Here is a 21365-nt window from a genome sequence, read left to right on the forward strand (position 1 = left end):
CATTGACGTTTTCAGTGTACTTACATACTTATTCCTAAGTGGAATAGATGATAAGCGATAACTAAGTGATAAGGGATTAGACATATGTACATATCAACGGCGGGGTAGGAACGCGGGATGGGACGCGAAATGTTGAAGATGCCCTAAAAGCTGAATCGGGTTAAGCCTTATGTTTATGTATGTACCAAGTACGAATACATTGACTGCAGAGTCTGGTAACTAGTGTCATCACATGTGCATGTGGTAGTAGAATTAAAGTACACAGTACATAGTACATGACTACTAGGTACGTACAATACATACTGTATCCGCCTGACCTTTAAGCGGCCCTGGATCAAATGACGTCCCAGCGCATCTGACACCTCAAGGTTCATCTTTCCTCCTTCTCCTTCACCTTCAACGCTTGCCGTATTCAAGCCTTATTATTAAAATGCCAGCCACCTAGTTCCCCATGGGGCAAACATAATTATCGTCAGACCTTATTGCTTGCTTCTTGCTTTGTCGGCATTTGCTTAAATACGATATATATAAAAGTCTTGACTATTTAATCTGCTCTTCATGGATTCAACAGGTGCTGGTTGACTGGCTTGCTTAACACTCTTCAGCTTGAAAGGTCGTACAACATCACGGATACCCACATACTTGACTACAATCACTTGAATATGTCTCTCTTTACAGCTGCTCTCCATCCTAACGTTGGATTAGGCTTCCTCGGTTGGTAAATGCTGATCTAGTATCATACTGTGTTGTTGATTGCTAATCACCCTATCTCCTAGTGCTCGGTGCCTCGCTTCACGATATTTTGACACGACTGAAAGCCGAACCTCAGCGTTTCCCTAAACTAGATCTTGCATACTCTCAGACCGATCCCGTCACTGAACCCGTGCTTCTCACCCTTCCTGCAAATGGTATACGTTTGCGCTTTGATGGTCCCGAGCAACGACTACGGCTTGTTGAAGTCATTGACTTCACAAAGAACCGCATTACTTATCAAGAGAAAGATGTCGCTAAGCCCGCAAACTCTCAAGGAGCGGTCGGCTCCCCGAGGCTAGGCGGAGACACTGCAAATGGACCGGCTTTTAAGAATATCTACCACCGCCTCTTTGGCCCAACATACGCAGGGGAGTACATACCTCCTGATGACACAGGAAACGGAAACGCGGTCGGAACCTACATCCTGTCGTATCCCGGTGTAGCCTTCAGCTTCCCCTTACCCAAGTCAGCTTACTCTCCAAATAAAGATGTAGTATCCTTGCTATCTTCGCCCGCGAGCCAGACAGCTGCCTCTGTTGCCATATTCAGCGGAAAATCTTGGGCACATGCTCGAGATACTCTGTGGGACGAAATTCTGCCAAGCGTTAAGTCGGCAATTCTATTTAATAAGAGTAAGGAGGTCGTGCCTGATGAAATATCTCTTGTCAAGATACATGGAGGTGGAAGACTCCAACTATTCAAGAAGTGGACCAATGCATCAACGTGGATCAATCTGGGCGAGACAACACCCCAGGATCTGGTGGCAGAATTAGGCCCGCCTGATGCCATTTACAGGAAGAATGACCAGAGGATGTATATCCACAAGACGCGCACTGCGAGCCATAGCAGGTCCAGATCAAACGGTGGTGACTACAGGCGCCCGGACGATCTGACCGACACTGACCAATCTTCAGCTCACACCGGTTCAGATGACTCTGAAGACGAAGCTATCGAAGACGATTTTGTTGGTAACGTATCGGGCGAATGCTTCTTCAATTATTTTTATCTGGGATTTGACATCCTTGTATCTCCACCCCAACCTGCCTCGAAGACGCCGCCATCTCAGGTGGCTGCTTTGAACGGAAAAGAGGTGCCCGGTTCTACTCCGTTTAAGAATGGTACAGCAGACCGATTAGTAGCAACCAAAATGGTCCTGCATGCAAATGTTCCTGGATCGTACCCATTCAACCGACATCGCCGTTGCCGCTGGGAGATTCAATATCTTGCAACCGATAACCCGGATGAAACTCTTGACTCTGAAACCCTATTCGATGAGATCGAGGAACGGCTGAGGGAGGAGTGGAAGAGTACGTATCCATTAGAGGAGGATGCTAAGAGGCGTCAGAGGGGTATGGTGCTCAATAGGGGATGGGGAGATAGCCCTGGGAGCAGCATAGAATTCCTTGGAGGCTGGGAGGATAGTAGCGGAGGGGTTGCGGCGAAGAAATTTGACGGGAGTGAGGATTCTACAACTACATTATATGGGTTTCCTGGACTGGTTTTTGAAGTTTTGAAGAATGGTTTTGTGAGTGCAGTCACGGTCTATTAAGGTTACGGAGCCGGGGTATGGGAGTTGTTGGCCCTTTCTTGCATCGCACGTAAGTATAATACTCGTCATAAATTGAGTGGAAGATATTGTTGGACGCCTGATAGTCTGGAGAAATGGACTGTTGTTTCGAGGTTAAAGCCTGTGATCCCTACTTAAGGCTGTTAATGTGACGATGGGTACCTACATATCTAGGTTAGGTGCTTCCATTCTTTACTGGGTAATTTTACATAGAATTCCAAGGTTGGCTCTAGAAAGAATATGCGTTTCCGTTTTTCTCATCAGAGTTAACCTACGTACCTACTTTTTTAATTATCACTTCCGGGGACAAGCAGCAGTGCTCTATAGTACTGCCAAAATACTATCTAGCTGTGTAGGTATATTGGGTATCTCTACCAGTGTATGTTTGCCGTAGGTACCTACCTAGGTAGATAGTATATTGACCATTCATCTTAACTTGAATCGTCACGAGCCGAGGTTGCGAATGTTTAACGCTTAGTGTAATATCTTGGGTTAAGCAGTATGCATTCATATATCGACTCAGTTGGTACCTAGATGTAGACATGAATAGACGGAAATATTACAATTTATCATGAGCCTGTGAGTAGAGGCAACTAGTCATCATACTAAGCATGGCAAATATATGTTCTTGCTCTCATCCCCAAATTGTGATTTTAATGAACCTTCATCTCTAGGCCTATTACCGCCGTTAAGGTCACCATGGCAATCGATATACCTATGGAGTGCTATTCGTTATATCATATATCTAGCTATATTGATATGAAAGATGTTTGCATACATATTACTTTATAAGAGTGATTGGAACTATTAGTTCGTAAATGGGTGGAAGTGAAGGCAATCATAAAAGTAGTGGTGGTAGTGGTAGTAGTAGTAGTAAGGTTGGTTACTGAGCAGCACGTTTGATGGAAAGGAACATCTAGGAACAAGGTAGGTAGGTACTTACTTAGTTCTTAAGAACATGCCCGCACGGTCTTTATCATATCTAAGGCCTGGATGAGGGGTATCATGGCATCTGATAATTAGTATATGCCTAATTTCTATGGTGTTCACACAAAAGAATTCCCACCTTCCCCCTGCCATCCCACAAATTGATGTCCTTGACCAAACTGGCAACTTGACAATTTTTTTCAGAGCATGTCTTCTCTTATTTAACCCATTCACCCTTCTTAAAACACAGTTTCCTTTTTAACCCGTTGGCTATTCAATTCCTGACGTTCTTTTTCAACTGCACCTACACTTCTCGTCGGCGCCCTCTCCTTTCCCACCCCTCAACATCAACGTTACTTGACATGAAAACTTTTGTGCACCTTCCCATTGCTTTTATTTTATTTTCCTGCCATTCCTTAACCTGAATCACTCAATGCAATATTTTTGATTGCTTTTCTCTCGTACTTCCTTACTCACATCTTTCCTTGAGTCTGTCTGCAGCTTGTCAAGCAACGCTCCTACATTGACTCATCATCATCGGCTTATTTAAGTACTTCATTATTTTTCCTATTATAATAAAATGGAGAACCATCCTGCTTCATCGGACGGTTGGGAAATCCTCATCAGCCAAGTCGCAAGTCTCGCAGGGCCAGGCAATACCGCAGAGCCTGCTCCTTTAGCTGATCCTTCCGCCCGTCGCACACCTGTCGCTGGAGGCAACCTTACCACCGCCCCCCTTAACGCGGATGAAGATACTGAGGTAAGCAAAGCAATTACCCCCGTGACCTTGCAATGACACGCGCGTTGTCGCTACATGTCTACATGTTGAGTTCTTTCTATGCTCTAATATTGCTGTATTTGCCATCGTTGATACGATACCTCCCGTGTTCTTTCCTTGCAACTACTTCTTCCATACCGTCCTATTCTATCACTATATATACCACACACACCGCTCACAATTTAATCCAACGCCCTAGGGCAATATCATACGTCCAGTCACTTACTCCTTCGGTGGACAGGACCAAGTAACGAACACGGAGCCATCACAGGCTACCCTCCAGCACCAACCACAGTACTCGCCACAGGCGCAAGGCCCCGTGGCCTCGGATGTCAGAATCGGACCACTGAGCATGATGGAGCCCGTGCTGCCTGAGGTTGTTGCGTTGAACGCAATGTATGAGTACCAGCGTAGTGGACGAGTAAACCCCCCAGAAGCAGAGGGAACCAATGTCAGTAGCCCTCCAACGGGCTCCAATGTCTATGCCTACAACTCCCTCTACAACCTCGGACGAAAGTTCCTTACTCTGGAACAAGTAGAGCACTCCAGACAGTTGATTCTGGAAGGAATCGACACGCGCCTGTTCATGGTAGATCGGAACGAGATCTATGAGGTTGTGAGCAATGAAGTGAGTGGGAAGGTAAGATGTATCATCCGAGCGCGCCTGGTCGTTAGATACCAGATGATGGGCTGGTGGACGGAGGCCGGCGAGCCCTACGCCGTGCAGGGCCGCCACATTGTTGACCTTCTGGGTCACTTGAATCAACGCAAGGCCCTCATGATGCAGGGTGTTGCTGCCCAGCACCCTCAAGAGTCGCAGCCAGAGCAGCAACAACCGGATTTCCTGGACCCCACCGGAATCGCACAGGTTCTCGACCAGATTCCCCAGCAGCTCCCCGAGAACCCTGAGCAACCCGCCGAGGGCGTCGAGCAGGTCGACGAAGACTGGTTCGAACAATTCATAATGAGCTCATAAGCTGGACGCCTGCCTCCCCACCTACCTAACTGGTGGCATTATTGCGCTTGCCCATATTCGCAAGCCCCTACCTACCGACTAAGCCGACTACACAACACCTCTACCTTTCGCTCGACACATTTTTTCCTTTCCCTTTTTAACACTGAAGACCTTCGGGTCGATTCGATATTTTTAATCGCCATCACGAATGGCGAATATGGCCGCGGTTGTTCCGCATGGAGTTACCGGATAAGGGGCCGCCTGGGGGGGGGGGGGGGGGGCGGATGGATAGGCGTTATGGGGGATAATGAGATACCCGGACTGCATTTGTTTTTGCTTTTGCGTCTTCGGCGTTAATGGATGGATCTGGGTCATAATGGGCGAAGGGGAGGACGGGTGATAAGACCAGTGGTGTTGACTGAGTCTTGAGTCGAAGACTAGACCCTAATCCTTTAGTTCATATTATTACAGAAGTCAAGTCATTGTCTGCACGGAGCCTCGTGAATGTGTGTCCCTTACATAGGTAACTGAAGATAATTGTGATCGTCGTAACCTATCAGTTCCGAATAACGTTGGCCGTTACACGTAGGTCCATCCCTACCCAGGTGTTAGGTATAAGCCGTTATTCCCTTCGCAAAATTGAGACTGGTCACTGGTGCCGTTAAGAACCATTATGGACATCTAATAAAGCATTGTCGTTGTCGTATAATTTCCTTCTGTTCCTATATGCCGTGCTCTTTTGCATACGGCCGTTTCACATACGATACTGCGTGCGTAGTACTCTTCGTGTATGTTGCTAAGGGGCTTTATCGTCGTGGACTATACAGGGATGATGATAAACAAGCCTGAAAATTATCTAATTAGGTACACATTTGCCAAAGATTCATGAGCTGTCGGTTTTGTGCTTCTATCAATGTTACACATATTAAGTCAGTTGGGTCCCTATTTATTACACATATTAATGTCTTAACTCAGCTTAGGAATAGTTCGGAGCTAGCTGACCATTTGTCGGTCCGTGTAGGTATTCGATGAATCCTTCACGTGTAGGCGCCGAATCACTCTCGTACACCTAACAGCGCGTTACGACTTCTATACTCTATCATGATGTGTAAGATAAATATAGCAATAATATATTATCAGCCTTATTTACCTAGGTGGTCATTTACTCGTTATATTATCGTGATGTCGGTGTCATCTAATGTGATTGCTAGCAATATGCAGGTTTACCTCGCATAAATAGGGTCGTATCCATATATATATATATGAGCAACCAATCTAGGCCTGCCCCCTTATATTCCCCTACATACGGCGACCAGGTTTATCCTCCATTAGCGCTGACAGCATATGCCCACCGCTCCGGTCTTCCACGGGATCCGGATGTGAATTGTAATAGCTGCCTTGTGCATATGTTTTTTGTTCATCAATATTGTCTTGACGTGGATGACGATGGCATTCAAAGCTGCGATAGTGAGTCTACCCCTACATATGTATGGACAAAGCCTACAGTTATTAAGTTTATGTAGTTCTTTTTGGGCGTAGCTGCCCTCTTTCCCAGTCTGTATGATGCTGGCCAGAGGCTGGCGTTGATGTACGCAAACTCGCCGGGACAGTTTGTTAAGATCAACAACTTCAAGTCGTATGAGATCAAGTTCGCCGATACATTTCGCAACTGTGAAGATGGCCTTCTCATTGAATCTGCGGGCATAGCTATCCTTAGCTGTGACCCTGGTCGAGAGATGTACAATACGGTGATAGTAAGTTACCATCACCCCCATGTTTCATTTGATATGTGCACTACTCTCGCTTCAACGTAAATAATCTGCCGTTTTCAAATTTTGACTTATCTTGGACAGGGTATCTTCCGCCCAGGTGATGTACCAGGTGCTGAGTTATATGCCTATGATTATACAAGGCCAGACGCCCCTGAGTCGGAAACCCTCCGCCGAATTGAGATCCTGAACTATGACGGCGGGGCGGATTTTCACACCTTGGGTGTAGTTTTTGACGAAGCAACAAATACGCTATTCGCTGCCAACCATCGTAAAAGTGGCACAACAATTGAGATGTTCTCGTTGGACCTAGAGGAAGCCAAGGCCACTCACTTCCGAACTATCCGGCACCCGCTCCTTCACGGTCCCAATTCGGTAACTCTTATCAACAGCAACGAGCTACTAGTCACAAATGACCATCACTTCCCTATCGCATATTCGCGTGTCCTTGCAACGGCAGAGACCTACCTGTCTTTGCCAATTGGCACTGTCGTCCACGTTGACGTATCAGAACTGGTGAAAGACCCTACTGCTGCTGTCGAGGCCAGCGTTGTAGCGCGTGTCCCTTTCGCAAATGGCATCGAGTTCCTGAACAGCACCACCCTGGCCGTGGCCTCGACTAGCAAGACCTCCGTGTACCTCTACAACTTTAGCCAACCCACCACAGATGCCAAGGCGCCCCCGACGCTTACTTACCTGACCCAGATCAAGTTCCCCTTCTGGGTAGACAATATCTCGGTTTCCAAGGACGGGACCTTGTATGTCGCCGGTCATCCCTTTCCCCCTTTACTTAACTCCTATGGGAAAAGTCGATATGACTGTAGAACCCCCACCGAGGAGGCGGCGGCGGATCTTGAGAAACAAGAATTATGCGACGCAGCTCCGGGCCCGTCCTGGGTGTCGAGGTGGACTGAGGCAGGCGGCGTGGAGCACCTCTACGCTGAGACTGAGTTCCCAACTAGCTCCACGGCTGCCTTCGATTCTGAAAGGAAGATCGGGATCATGACGGGGCTGTACGCTAAGGGTATTATTGTCTGGAAAGAGTAGGCGAGGGGGGTATTGTCCTTAGCTCATATCTGAGTGTATGGCTTTTTTGATGATGACCACCTAGTCACAATTTTGGTTACTGAGCGAGCGATAATTTGTACGGGCTTGGTGGGAAGGGGTTCGTGACTGGATGCTGCCAAAATGGATACCCGCAACTCAACATTGATAAACATAGAATACCATGAACACATCTATCTTGGACACTAATTTAGATTAGACACGGTACATAAGAGTGATTAAATAAGGCAAGGTATCACGTGGACAGCCATCCACGTGATACCCTTATGGGTACCTAGTTGTGTTTGCTTTTTCATGCATTTAGAAAGTTTTTGAACTCCAGATATCGTTCCTTCCTTTCAATACCGAAAAAAAGAAAAAAGATTGCATGAGAAGTACACTGTATATTTTGAAGGGATCGAGAAAGGAAGGGGCGAGATGGTAGACACCCTTGGTCCCTTACAACTTAGCTTTTAATGACGAGTCGGCAGGTGCGTCACCAAGCGTGTCACCAAGTGAGCACAGCCCGTCTCTCATTGCGACCATCTCCTTCCTCGATATTTTCCCCGTCGCATTTTTAGGAAGTGCTTTGATCTCCCAAACACCACCCCGGAGCTTCTTATACCCGCTGACCTGGCTGTCAATAGACTGGTGTATCTCTTTCAATGCTTTCTTCTTCTCGTCCTCAGTCTGGAACTGTTCCTTCAGGATAACCCACGCAGTCGGTAGTTCCGTCAGCTGGCTCTCATCCCAGATCGCACCCACGCCGCCCTCAATCACATTCGGGTGTGCATTGATGTACGACTCCAGTTCAGCCGGCGCAACCTGGAACCCTTTATACTTGATTAAATCCTTAGTCCTTCCCACAATGCTGACTCTTCCTTCCGCGTCGATGGTGCAGACGTCCCCCGTGTTGTACCACCCTTTCATTGGAAACCCCTTTTTGTTCGCCTCCTCGTTGAAAGCGTATCCACGCGTGAAGTTCGGGCCCCTGAGCCAGAGCTCGCCTGGCTGACCTTCTGGCACATCCTCCGTACTGCCTTCTTTCTTTAAGCATGCCTCGATACCTGGTAGCAGTTTGCCAGTTACTCCATCGGGTGGCGCTTCATTGCTTTTCTGATACGCGACGTATCCCGCGGCCTCCGTCATCCCGTACACCTGTATGAGCCTCCACGGCGCCTTGCTCAACAGACGGTCCCTGAGTTCTTGCTTTAGCGCCCCTCCTACGTTGATGTAGCGTGCACGAGTAAAGTCAAATCGACTTGTGATATCCGAATTGGCCATCTGCAGGACCACGCTAGGGACGCCTTGGAACGTGGTGGCTTGATTAGACCCGACTATCTTTGCGAATTCATCGAGGTTGTAGCTCGGCATGGCATGGTGCATCATTCCAGTGTAGGGACCTAAGAAGAGTGGTAATGTGGTGTTGGCGATGTGCGTCCATGGCGTGAAGGCCACAGTTCGACATGTTGGATTGAATTGCTCCCGATCGTGAGCGACTAGCTGCAAGCAGTTTGAAACGAAGTTATAATGTGTCAACTCAACACCTTTCGGCGCGCCGGTGGTGCCGGACGACAAGTGTATGGATGCAAGCCGATCTACTGTGTTAGGCCAATGCGGAATTGGGAGTTGCTCAGTCGAAATGAAGTCATCCGGCAAGTGACGAAGCCCTTTTGCCCTATTAATGATCGTTATGATCTGAGGTCTCTTCCATTTCACTCCTTGTGCAACGAGTTCCTTTTCGGCAACTTGTAGAGCTTCTTCAACAACAGGAACTATTGCTCCGTAAGATATTACGAAATGCGGCCGTGCAACCGCAATCCCATGGCCTATCTCCGAAGCTTTAAGGGCATAGTTAACGGGGCAGACGACGCCACCAGTCCAGAGTATGGCATGGAATATTTCGAGGAAATCGACGCTATTTGGTAAAGCGATTACCCATCTCGCCTGGTCGTTTGGGTTTAGCTTTGCCTGGAGTCCCTTCGCAATCCTACCAGCTCTGTCGCGTAGCTGTCCGATGGTTATGCTGCGATTTGTTAAACTGTCCTTGGCAATCAAGTGAGACCCGGGAAGGTCTGGGTACGCGGATTTATGAAGAAGTTCTGTCAAATTTAGATCCTGTGGGATGTCTATTGTTCCAGACCGATATATCTTCATTTTGGACCCCGATAGTATGAGCGCAACGAAGAAGTTAGTGAGTACTTGCAATCAATTTCCAAACATTGTAATCTGGCATTGAACATTTAAGAGGATAATCCTTTGGCTGAAACCTCGCCATCATCCATAGGGGTCATCTTACGTCGTTAATTTGAATTCTCACCGACCTATTCCTATCCGTATTCAACCTCATGCAACAGACACGATGATAGTGGCATCTGAGGGTGAATCTACCGCAGATCCGCCTCTAAGTAACCCAATTGTGATCTAGTCAACAAGGTATTCTCTTCGTATTTACCTATGATAAACGTGGGTGCTCGGCCACAAGATTTTACCATCATCGCCGACCTAGGTACTGCTATGCACAATGCAAGAGGATTTCTACATACTACCCAGTAGGTAGGTACAAAGTACAAAGTACTTGCTACCCATTAGTTAGTGGAATTGTATGCGATGTTACGGTAGCAGTAGGACGTGCGTTAACCTGGTGGATTCCGGTAGATCCCAACTTCAGGGCAACGGCTCAGTGCCTATGCATGTACCGGGGCTTATTGAATCGACCCTCCCAGCCATGGGCTTGCTAGGCCGTAATAAAGGTTCAGAGAATACGACTCCCGTGAACTATGTACATGCCTACCTAAAAAGGTAGGTAGACATGTTCTAGATTCTGTTCTCTGCAAGCCACGCAGAAGAAGCTTGATTCGGTACGCACCCGAACTCACCTGAAACGACAACTCTATGCTATATTCGATTTAAAGATTTTGTGTTGTTATTGAAGAACGACTAGAAAAGCTATGACTAGGCGAAATTCGCCTTTTGAAGTAGTTAGTGGACGCCACCGGAAATTGGTGTATCGAGACGTCTTGAACGCCAAGAGTTAGTCGCGATATGGCAGAGAGGACCGTTCTCAAGGGTACTTTGATGTTGGGGTCAATTACTCTTTTTAGGAACTAAATGCTTGCAAGGTAACCTAGCTGTCCATCGCAGAACGTGCCATCACAGGGAGGTATGTATTATCCGAGTAACTACCGAGGTAGGTGATGGTATTTTGAACTGGTCTTGTCGTTATGATGAAATTTCATGTTACTACCTCCTGTTATCAGTAGCGAAGCGAAACTGAGGATGACCTTAACAAGCCCCAAGCGACCGATTAGAATTGGTAACGCTGCTGGAGCTATCGGAGATGGCATTGACCAAGTCTACCGACTTGCCAAGTCCGGGGCAGTAGATGCTATCACCGCCGATTACCTGGCCGAGTTCAACATTGCGTGGAAGGCCATTGAGCTACAGACCCAGCCGGAGTTGGGATACGAGCCGAACTTTTTAGAACAGCTCGCGTGGGAAAATGGCGAGGCTGCGAGACTGCTAGCCCACAATCGCATCAAAGTCGTTCACGATGGGGGCGCATTGAACCCCAAAGGCCTCGCTGCCAAGGTGGACTCTTACTTTAAGAGCTTGGGAATCAATGATATTCGAGTAGCGGCAGTAGCAGGTGATGACGTTACGGATAATCTGGTCCGAGGTGAATTTGACACGATCAGACATCTAGATGACCGTGATACTATCTTTAATCCAAGCCAGGGAAACATATTAGCAGCCAATGCATATACGGGGCAAGCTGGGATTGTGCGTGCTCTGGAGGAGGGCGCCGATATTATCATATGCGGCCGATGTTGCGATGCAAGTCCGGTCATGGGCCTGGCTTACTGGTGGCATGGCTGGAAATCTACAAACTACGATCAAATAGCCGGCAGTCTCATGGCGGGACATCTGATCGAGTGTGGTGCTTACGTGACTGGGGGAAACTACTGTGGTGCTCGGGAAATCGAGCAACTCCATCATGTCGGGTATCCGATTGCTGAAATCTCAAGCGATGGGGTAGCCATCATTACTAAGCCCCCGGGTACTAACGGAGTAGTCACGATAGATACTTGCAAAGCACAGCTGTTATATGAGATTCAGGGTCACATATATCTAAACCCCGATGTCATCGCCGACATTAACGAAGCGCGCCTTGAAGAGGTTGGCAAGGATAGAGTGCGCCTGACGGGAATTCAAGGTTCCGCTCCGCCGCCGACTACCAAGCTGGCAATCTGCCTTCGAGGCGGATGGCAAGCCGAGCTATCGGGATTCTGCGCAGGACTAGACACTGACTTCAAGTTCCGACTCCTGAAAGACCAAGTGATGCGGCAGATCAACCCGGCCGACTTTACGGCCTTTAGTATCGAGAAATACGGGTCTTCGAATCCAAATCCCTCTTCTCAGAAGGAATGCACGGTACACTTTCGTCTACTCGCGCAGGCTTCGGAAAAGGAGACCATGACGCAGTTCCGACGAGCGATATTCTACAACGGCATGCAGGGCTACTGTGGTCTGCACCTGGCTATGGACTGGAGGACGATGGAGCCGAAACCATATGTGAAATACTTCCCAGCCTTGATACCACAGTCCAAAGTTCGCTTGGCGGTGCAATTCACCGATGCAGAAGACCAGATTATTGATGTCGCGCCAAGTGACCCATCGCTGTACACGACAGCTATCCCACCGCAGCGGAACTACGAACCCTCGGAGCCGTACCAACATGTCTTCGGCACGGTAACGAGGCCACTCGGGGACTTGGTGTTCGCGCGCAGTGGCGATAAAGGAGGCAACGCGAACGTGGGGTTCTGGGTAAGAGATGTGAGAGCCTGGCCGTGGCTTCGCTCTTTCCTGACCAGTGCCAAGCTAATTGAGCTACTTGCCGACGATTGGGATAGCAAGTGCGCAGTTGAGCGATGCGAGTTCCCCCATCTGTGGGCGGTGCATTTCGTTGTTAAAGGGATTTTGCAAGAGGGTGTCAGTAGCAGTAGTATCTTGGATGGTTTCGCGAAAAGCTTCGCGGAGTTTTTGAGGGCTCGACATGTTGAGTTGCCGGTGGATTTGGTGGGGTTGGAAAATGAGAGGAGAAGGGAAGGGAAGGTTTTGAGGTTTCTGGATGGGGAGGTGTGAATTGTGAAATGTGAAATGTGAAATGTGAATATGAATTATGAGATTTGGAATAAATCATAGTCGGGTCCATGATGGTGATGCCTTCATAATTCTGTACTCCCATACTAGGCAGGTACCTTTAGGGTGTTTAGCTACTATGTAGGTAATAGCCCATAGCGCACCCCTGCCCTATAATGCAGCACCTGCGGCCCAACTTTGGTATTGCACTCCAGGGCTTTCTCCGGGTATTTGGGGCATTACTACTAGTAACACTTAACCGCTCCAGGCTGCCAATGCCGAGGCACTCCTCCAGGGCTCCTATTCATAACTATTACTCCAAGACATTCACTTCATTCAATAAACCACCACGTTCCAACTACATTCACTCACATTATATATCATTGTTATACTTCACACCTACTAGGCACCAATAACACGTAACCGTAACAATTAACAATGGCCAGTGACAAACCAGTCAAGAACGCCTCCGGGAAATACGATAATGTCGATTTTCGAAAGGCGACGGGCTACCAATACCCTCCGATAAAATGCGCCTACAACCGCCGAGATGTTCTACTATTTGTAAGTGATCTGATGTTATGTAGCTACGAGACCAGGTCGATCAATAGCTTCAATGTTATTACTTAATACCGGGGCCTAACCAGTGAACTTATGAAGGCGAATGCAATCGGTGTGCAAAAGGATGAACTACATTTCCTATATGAGCTGCATCCTAAGTTTGCCGCCTTTCCCACCTTCCCGGTCAATCTAGCCTTCAAGAGGACAGATCAAGATGTATATGACTTTATTGCGCGAAACGTCACCGGTAAGAAAGCCGAGCTTTTCTTTATTTTAGTTTTGTTCTCTATTCCTTCCCCCCACTACTCCTTATTGTGCATTCCTGATACTAACTTACCTATGTATAGCCGATGTCCCAGGTGTGCCCCCGTTTGACGCCCAGCGCTCGGTGGACGGTGAACGGGGGATTGAGATCCTGCGGGCGCTCCCTGCCAGCTCTGAGGGAATGGATTTGGAGATCCGTAATAAAGTGATTGGCGTCTATGACAAGGGTTCGATTCCCCTATCCCCTAGGTATTCTATTTTAGAATATGGAGCGCATTACTAACATCTTATTAAAGGCGGTGCTATGATCTTGGAGTCGGAGGGTGAGCTCGTAGACGCGAAGACCAACATCGCCTACGTAAAGCTGTCCTCCTCCTCGTTTGGGATCGGGCAGGGTGGATACGGCGGCCCCAGAGGTCCTTCGAAGCCCAGCATTACCATCCCCAAGCGTACACCGGATGCTGTACACACCTTCAAGACGACCCCCGAGCAGGCCTTGCTGTACAGGCTGTGCGGCGACTACAACCCCCTGCACGCGGACGAGGAGTTCGGCAAGCGCGCTGGCTTCAAGGGGTCGATTTTGCAGGGGCTTGGCACCTGGAACATCGCCGCGCATGGGATATTGAAGGAGCTGGGCGATTCGGACCCTGCGAGGTTCAAGTCTTACGGCGCGCGGTTCAAGAGCGTGGTGTATCCCGGGGACGAGCTGGAGACGAGAATGTGGGTGGTCAGGTCGGAGGAAGGGCACGATCACGTCGTCTTTGAAACGATCGTCAAGGGCGATGGACGGGTCGCGCTGGCGAATGGGTATGCTACGCTAAAGCAGAAGGGGAGCAAGCTGTAAATCGACGTATATATAAAATCATGGCGCGCTAGATCTAATATAACAGTATATCTAAATAGCAAACAAAGAAACTCATGTATGCATCTAGTCCTAAAGGTGTGACGGGTACCACTTCGGGTCCCTCTTCTCCCTATACGCCGCCAACCCCTCCTCCGCATTCTTGCTCTTCAGCATCCCATCCGCATACAACTCCTGGCCCCTGATCGTCGCCCGACTCACCCCCGTCTCCCACGCCTCCCTCGCGCCCAGCCTCGAAATGATCACGCTGTCCGGGCACAGCGCCGCGATATCGCTTGCGTAGTCGAGCGCTCGACTCACCAGCTTCTCCTGCGGCACGATTTCTTTCACCAGCCCCCACTGCACTGCTTCCTCGACGCTGAGGACCCGCCCCGAGAGACACAGGTCCATGGTCCGGTGGTTGCCGAAGAGCATCATGCACCGCGGCAAGGCGCCCGCGAGAGCGGCGACGCCCCGCAGGACTTCCGGGAGCCGGAAGCTCGCGTTGGGGGAGGCGAAGATGACGTCGGCGTTGAGGACGATTTCGAAGCCGCCGCCTGGGATTGCATTAGTCAATATTAAAATCAAAAAATGTAAATTCGAATCAAAGTAGATAGTAGGTAGGTAGGGAAGGTACTCACCATGCGCATGCCCATTGCAGGCGACCACGATCGGCTTCTTCCCCGTGCGGTTGCTCATGCCGCCGAAGCCGCCCCGCGGGTAGTCGAGCGCGACGTCGTTCGTGTTGATGATGTCGAGCCGCTGCTTGAGGTCCATGCCCGCGCAGAAGGCCCGCGTCCCCGCCCCCGTGAACACCGCGCACCGCAGCGCCGGCTCGCTGTCGTACCACGACCACAGCGCGCCCAGCTCGATCGTCGCCTCGACGGGGAGGCAGTTCATGTGTGAGGGCCGGTTGATGGTCACGAGGAGCACGTGCGGGCGTGGGAAGGAGATGATGCTGTGTGATACGGAGGGGTAGGGGGTCGATAGCCAGGAGGGCACGGGGTTTTTGGTGCGTGGGGTCGTCATGGTGGGATTGGTGGTGGTGGTGGTGGTGTTTCTGCTGGATGCTGTGTAGGTAGGTACGCTATCCGCGCTGAATTTCCCTTCCTATTCGATTTGGTTCCTCGATTTGGAGTCTGGAATACATGTATCTATCTACATACACGTAGATTGGTACTAGGTAGGTACCTACGTATTCATATTCCTATCATATCTAGGCGTCGATATGCTTTGCCGCACAATTTAGGTAATGATTCCCCCTTTCGAGCCTCGGTTCCTACCTTGATAGGCAGTGGGTGAGTGAGTGGCCACTTCTTCCGGGTCAAGTATGCACCTGGATAACACCTACGTAGTGCCTACCTAGCCAGTGCCGATAGGTACGTGTAGCCCGTAAATGCCACGAGGTGGGCCCTGAAGCCCCCCTGTTGGCAACTCACGAACTTCCGTATCCGCACAAGCGACCCCTACCCCAACTAACAACCAGGATCCAGGGTCGTTTAATTTAAAGTAGCACTCGGCATCCTACGTAGTGGGTGGCAGGCAACGTACATACACTCGATATAGTACTATCTCACCGCAGCGCAGCTTTGCAAAGATACTGAGAGGAAGAGCTTCCTTTAGAATGCCGCGTGTTTTCTTTTTTTTTTTTTTTTTGGCGAATAGGAATATAGGAACCAAAGGAAGCGCGTTCGCGTCAGCCAAAATACTATCATCATATGCCAAAGTACCAAGAACCCGAGAATTGGCTGGGGTTTAAGCAATAACCTCTAAAAGAGAGGCTCTAAACAAGTCACGATATTACAACATCATATTGGATCTAACTTACCGTCTTCCCGGAGAACATCACAACTCGGGACATACAACTTAGACTCACCTAAATCAAAAAATACGAAAAAAAAAAAAAAAAAAACACCATCTTCACAATGGCGCCTACAGAAACACCCCCTCCGCCAACACCTACCTTCCTCAAGCTCTCCTATCCCGCGCCCCGCGTGCTGCTAATACGCATGGACCGCCCCTCCGCGCTCAACGCCATGTCCACGGCCGCGCAATGGGAGATGGACGCGGTGTGGAAATGGTTCGACGAAGAGGCGCTCCTCAGCGTGGCCGTGATCACGGGGACGGGGCGGGCCTTCTCCGCCGGCGCCGACCTCAAGGAGTGGAACTCCTCGATGTCGTCGGACGCGGACCCGGGGAGCAGGATGGGCAACGCGCCGGCGTTCACGCCGCTGAGCCGGCGGCGGGGGAAGAAGCCGGTGATCGCGGCGGTCAACGGGCTCGCGATGGGCGGCGGCTGCGAGTTCGTCGTCAACTGCGACCTCGTCGTCGCCGCGGCGGACGCGCGCTTCGCCCTCCCGGAGGTCCGGCGCGGGATCGCGGCCATCGGCGGCGCGCTGCCGCGGCTCATCCGCACCGTCGGCTTGCAGCGCGCCTCGGAGTTCGCGCTCACGGGGCGCGACGCCACGGCGCAGGAGATGGAGATGTGGGGGGTTGTGAACAAGGTGGTTCCGCGGGAGAGGGTGGTGCAGGAGGCGGTCAGGTATGCGGAGATGATCGCGAGGAACAGCCCCGATGCGATCGTGTGCACGCGCGCGGGCCTGCGCCAGGGGTGGGAGGTGGCGAGTGTGGAGGGCGCCGTCGAGTGCACGCTTGAGAGGGAGTGGGCGGAGCTGCAGAGGGGGGAGAATATGCTGGAGGGGCTCAAGGCGTTTGCGGAGAAGAGGGAGCCGAGGTGGAAGGGGAGTAGGTTGTAGATTGTGAGTGATAGTTACCTACCAGGTGGTTGGGTTTGCAGGTAGGTGGGAGAGAGGGAGGCAGGGGGGGCGGGCTTTCGAGTCAGTCATGGGCGGCTCAACCATTGTTCACGACTCGTTTGAGTCGTTTCGATGTCGAATCGTATCTCTGTAACGGAAACAATATGCATACCATAGTACAGAATTGGCTACCAGGGCTGTCAGGTCTGCCAGGTACACACATACCCTGAACAGCATCGGCGAATAGTGTATCTGGGTTGGCTTGGGAGGCCAGAAGGATGAGCTATTGGCTATGATTTTGAAATGAGTAGCTGTATGTACTTACCAGGAAGAGGCACAGCAGTGCCTATCAAGGACCCACGCGGGCGTTCGTAATTCCTCACTAACGACCTACCTACCGAGCAGCCCTACCCAGCAAGTGCCTAGCGCAAGGCACTGGGTTTGGCATCGTGGGCATTACTCGATACTATTGGATCGTGGGAATCTTTAATTCGGATGATTGCGGCAAGATATTCCCAGTGGCGTGCCTACGCTATTACCACTTAGGCATGCTAGTGTATAAATAAGTGAACAAAGAAAGGCAATCTGATGTAACGGTTGGCTGCTCACTGCCACGAACGTCCAAATTAGGTAGTATAGCAGGATAGGTAGGCTGGAGAGTGGATATTGTAGTTAGTCCGCTCAGGGGTTTCGGATCTCACCTCACTGACCTCAGTGACCTTCACGACAGTTTCGTCTTGGCGTATGCATTTAGAAGCATGTTGGGATCACCTAATCTGTAAACTATTCCTCAGACTGGAGAACGAGACTGGGATGGATGCCGTCGACTGCTGGGGTATGGTAGCATCCAAGTCGCAAATCCTTTCCCCAAACTTCGCTAGCAAATACGCTGAACTTCCCCTAACGACTTTGCCGAGCTAATGCATGGACGTTGTCCGTTCGGGATGATACACGGCCTCTCTTTTTTTTTTTTATGAGCTGCTTTTCTTCTATGTAAAAGTCGCTTCCATTGGGCCAGAGTCCAGACAGGTATCATATTCATCATCAAACCCAGGGCATTGACACGAGTCAGACCGAATTGAGTTTTGTCGCATGCCAGATGTGTATTTTCTCTCCGATGAATCCGTGCCTATCCCCTCCCATTCTGGGACATCTGTCCGCACCGTACCAAAGAGTGACCATCTACCATGCCCCAAGTCATGATATGGACGTACATACTATGCCGTAGTGACAACAGCAGCTGCTAAGTATGGTAAGTTCGCGATGGATGATCCCTGGCGAGAATCGATGCATCCCACTCCTATGGACTGAACCATTGTAAGGCGCCAAGTAGCAAAGTAGATGGATCCCAAATATTTCCAAAGAGGCACACATCCTCACTGCACAGTGAGCTCACCACACCTCTAGGTACTAATTAGGTACGGCCCTCCCCATTTGTCGATCCCTTTCGACATCCGTCGAGGTTTTGCGCTTCTGTCTCCAGAGCCAGCCGTTGTCTTTCTTTCATCATCCCGGCTTGCAGCAGCAAAACTCGATAAATTAATTCTTCTCGTCTAAACCTTGCTTCGCATCAGTTCAGTCATGGAGCCCAGAAAGTCTGAGCACGGAGCGCAGTCTGAGGATCGCGTCGTCGTTAGTTTCGACAAAGAGATCGACGACGATGCGTCGTCAATCAGATCAGAGGCGCGCGGAAACGTTTTGCCACAGGGCTATTTCTACTCGGTCGGTTTCTTAGGGGCGTCAGCTGTGAGTAGTAGAGACTGTCTGTCCACGATCGTGGTTGTTTATTTCGACTAATCCGGCCATCAGGGTTTCTGCCTCTCGGCGATATCAGCTTTTATCTTCTTACTCTTGCCAACTAATGTGTTAACCTACATAAACGCCGATATAGGTAAGTTCACGAAGTGACGGATGAGAGGACTGGGGGGGGGGGGGGGGGGGGGGGGGGGGGGTTGAGAGGTCGGTGAAACTGACAGATTATCAGGTCCGAGCCCTTATATCTCATGGGTTAACATTGCTCGAACTCTCGCTTTATCTTTCACATACACCATTGTGGGCAGACTATCAGATTTATTCGGGCGACGATGGTTCTTCATTGGCGGCAACATTGTTGCCCTAATTGGCATCATTGTTTGCTCCGCAGCTCAAAATATCAACAGCTTAATCATCGGCAGCGCAATCTATGGGTTAGGAGAGACCGTTCAGCTGAGTTTCAACGTGGCAGTGGGTGAATTGGTACCGAACAAGCACCGCCCGATGGTGCTGTCGTTGATCTTTATGACCAACGCACCTATTGCCGGCATCGGGCCTATGATAGCTCGAGCGGTTTTGCAGCACCCGAACATGGGATGGAGATGGTGCTACTACCTCAACATCATTGTGGTCTCCGTAGCCATCATACTGCTGTTCTTCTTCTACCACCCGCCGACTTTCGACCTCTTGCACGAGAAGAAGACGAAGAGGGAACTGCTAAAGCAGCTCGACTGTAAGTCCATTTATACTTTATCTTCGTCTGACCAGAAGGGCTGATATGGAATCTAGACGCTGGAATCTTCATGTGGACCGCAGGACTTACTCTGCTGCTAATGGGAGTGAGCTGGGGAGGAACGATCTACGCATGGAACTCGGCTGCGACGGTTTCTTCTATCGTCATCGGCGCCGTTCTCCTCATCGCGCTCTTTGTCTACGAAGCCTACGCAGACCTTCCGTATCCGGCAATCCCGGTTCAATTCTTCGCCAACCGAGGCTTCATCAGTCTCGTCGCTTGCGCCACGGTTGCCACGGTAAGCAGCAATGAACACATACTCTTATTAGGGGGGACTAGCTAATAGGCTTTAGATGTCTTATTATTCCGCCGTGCTATTATGGCCTCAGCAAGTCATGGCACTCTATACCAAGGATATCACCTATGGAGGTTGGATCTCGGTAAGTGTTCAGGGATGAAAGGGGGACATCGTGATCTTCTCGCTAACAGCAAACACAGTGCACGGTAGCGAGCGCGACAGCACTCGGGCAGGCTTTTGGTGGGTTCTTCGTGAAGTGGGGAGGAAATGTTCGGTACTGGATCATCTTCTCGACCTTCTCCATGGTCGCGTTCGTCGGCGCCTGCGCATCGCTCACCCCGCAAACCCTCAACGCCGGCATCGCCTTCACGATGATCGGGCCGTTCTTCGTCGGCGTTATCGAGGTGTGCGCTCTTGCGTTGGCACCTCTCTTCTGCAGACCGGTGGACATCGGCCTTGCGTCCGGTCTATTGGCCTCGATTCGTTCGGCTGGTGGCTCTATCGCCGTTGCCGTGTACAGCAGTATCTTGACCAACCGTCTTACCACGACGGTTCCTGCGAATATCGGCCCCGTAGCAATAGCCGCCGGTCTACCCGCCGATGAGCTCCCGGCCCTCGTTGCCGCTGTGCTGAAGAGCAAGCTTGCCACATTCCCTGGCCTGACCCCTGAGATCAGCGCTGCCGTCGCCGCGGTTCTACCTGAGGCATATTCGCAGGCTTTCAAGACCGTGTATCTAGCCAGTCTTGGGTTCGGAGGTATCGCTATCGTTGGATGCCTCTTCTCCAAGGATGCGACGAGGCATCTCAACGACAAGGTCGAGCGCAAGATGCACGGGAAGGTGATTGGGAAGGATAGCAGTTCGGAGAACGTATTGGCCTAAGTAGGTAAAATGCCTATCACATATGCCTTTAAAACTGGATGGATTTGGGGGTTAGCTGGGTATTTAGTACCTAGTCATTTCGCCGCGTTACGGAGGATGACGACTGTTATGTAGATGTACGAGCAATAATACCCCTATTTGGCGCTTTCACGTATCCAACCCCATCTTTATAACCACGAGATATGTCATGTCATTTATATGAGAAGCCGTTAAAAGGTTTCCAGGTACCTACCTACTTAGACATGAGCAAAGTGTATATCGGGTCAGTCAGGGTAAGTCAACGAAGAAGAACTTCTGATCTTCCTCTTTTCTCGTAGTAATATATGTCTATCTTCTATACAACC

General features: G+C 50.1%; 10 protein-coding genes across 10 annotated transcripts; 8 read left to right on the top strand and 2 right to left on the bottom strand.

Moving 5' to 3' along the window:
* The first annotated feature begins 294 nt into the window (after positions 1-294).
* GGS25DRAFT_507237 (uncharacterized protein) lies at positions 295-2580 on the top strand. The gene is made up of 2 exons (XM_049262373.1): positions 295-714; positions 777-2580. Exons 1-2 carry the CDS (start codon positions 663-665, stop codon positions 2300-2302), a joined length of 1578 nt encoding a protein of 525 aa, XP_049113063.1. The 5' UTR covers positions 295-662; the 3' UTR covers positions 2303-2580.
* Positions 2581-3701: 1121 nt separating this feature from the next.
* Positions 3702-5340, top strand: GGS25DRAFT_507239 (uncharacterized protein). Its single transcript, XM_049262374.1, has 2 exons — positions 3702-4007; positions 4267-5340. The coding sequence occupies exons 1-2, from the start codon at positions 3828-3830 to the stop codon at positions 4999-5001; spliced, it is 915 nt and encodes a 304-aa protein (XP_049113064.1). The 5' UTR covers positions 3702-3827; the 3' UTR covers positions 5002-5340.
* Positions 5341-5887: 547 nt separating this feature from the next.
* GGS25DRAFT_507243 (uncharacterized protein) lies at positions 5888-8108 on the top strand. The gene is made up of 6 exons (XM_049262375.1): positions 5888-5922; positions 5983-6076; positions 6131-6447; positions 6504-6734; positions 6834-7390; positions 7446-8108. Exons 3-6 carry the CDS (start codon positions 6421-6423, stop codon positions 7447-7449), a joined length of 819 nt encoding a protein of 272 aa, XP_049113065.1. The 5' UTR covers positions 5888-5922; positions 5983-6076; positions 6131-6420; the 3' UTR covers positions 7450-8108.
* Positions 8109-8119: 11 nt separating this feature from the next.
* Positions 8120-10428, bottom strand: GGS25DRAFT_450674 (acetyl-CoA synthetase-like protein). Its single transcript, XM_049258825.1, has 2 exons — positions 10072-10428; positions 8120-9987 (listed from the first exon to the last, which is right to left on the bottom strand). Exon 2 carries the CDS (start codon positions 9948-9950, stop codon positions 8253-8255), a length of 1698 nt encoding a protein of 565 aa, XP_049113066.1. The 5' UTR covers positions 9951-9987; positions 10072-10428; the 3' UTR covers positions 8120-8252.
* Positions 10429-10619: 191 nt separating this feature from the next.
* Positions 10620-13156, top strand: GGS25DRAFT_450697 (uncharacterized protein). The gene is made up of 2 exons (XM_049258826.1): positions 10620-10983; positions 11054-13156. The coding sequence occupies exon 2, from the start codon at positions 11073-11075 to the stop codon at positions 12936-12938; it is 1866 nt and encodes a 621-aa protein (XP_049113067.1). The 5' UTR covers positions 10620-10983; positions 11054-11072; the 3' UTR covers positions 12939-13156.
* GGS25DRAFT_450626 (uncharacterized protein) lies at positions 13026-13470 on the top strand. Its single transcript, XM_049258824.1, has one exon. The coding sequence runs from the start codon at positions 13112-13114 to the stop codon at positions 13349-13351; it is 240 nt and encodes a 79-aa protein (XP_049113068.1). The 5' UTR covers positions 13026-13111; the 3' UTR covers positions 13352-13470.
* On the top strand, positions 13157-14669 carry GGS25DRAFT_450559 (HotDog domain-containing protein). The gene is made up of 4 exons (XM_049258822.1): positions 13157-13499; positions 13596-13743; positions 13844-13987; positions 14057-14669. The coding sequence occupies exons 1-4, from the start codon at positions 13374-13376 to the stop codon at positions 14602-14604; spliced, it is 966 nt and encodes a 321-aa protein (XP_049113069.1). The 5' UTR covers positions 13157-13373; the 3' UTR covers positions 14605-14669.
* Positions 14650-15971, bottom strand: GGS25DRAFT_450580 (carnitinyl-CoA dehydratase). The gene is made up of 2 exons (XM_049258823.1): positions 15243-15971; positions 14650-15158 (listed from the first exon to the last, which is right to left on the bottom strand). The coding sequence occupies exons 1-2, from the start codon at positions 15628-15630 to the stop codon at positions 14695-14697; spliced, it is 852 nt and encodes a 283-aa protein (XP_049113070.1). The 5' UTR covers positions 15631-15971; the 3' UTR covers positions 14650-14694.
* Positions 15972-15990: 19 nt separating this feature from the next.
* Positions 15991-17380, top strand: GGS25DRAFT_534648 (enoyl-CoA hydratase/isomerase). Its single transcript, XM_049265797.1, has one exon. It carries the CDS (start codon positions 16527-16529, stop codon positions 17355-17357), a length of 831 nt encoding a protein of 276 aa, XP_049113071.1. The 5' UTR covers positions 15991-16526; the 3' UTR covers positions 17358-17380.
* Positions 17381-18160: 780 nt separating this feature from the next.
* Positions 18161-21284, top strand: GGS25DRAFT_507253 (trichothecene efflux pump). Its single transcript, XM_049262376.1, has 8 exons — positions 18161-18612; positions 18658-18660; positions 18927-19103; positions 19167-19248; positions 19342-19842; positions 19899-20140; positions 20196-20282; positions 20341-21284. Exons 1-8 carry the CDS (start codon positions 18607-18609, stop codon positions 21019-21021), a joined length of 1779 nt encoding a protein of 592 aa, XP_049113072.1. The 5' UTR covers positions 18161-18606; the 3' UTR covers positions 21022-21284.
* Positions 21285-21365: the final 81 nt, after the last annotated feature.

This window comes from Hypoxylon fragiforme (assembly GCF_022984875.1).
Source record: "Hypoxylon fragiforme strain CBS 206.31 chromosome Unknown GGS25scaffold_9, whole genome shotgun sequence".
NCBI classification, from domain to species: domain Eukaryota; kingdom Fungi; phylum Ascomycota; class Sordariomycetes; order Xylariales; family Hypoxylaceae; genus Hypoxylon; species Hypoxylon fragiforme.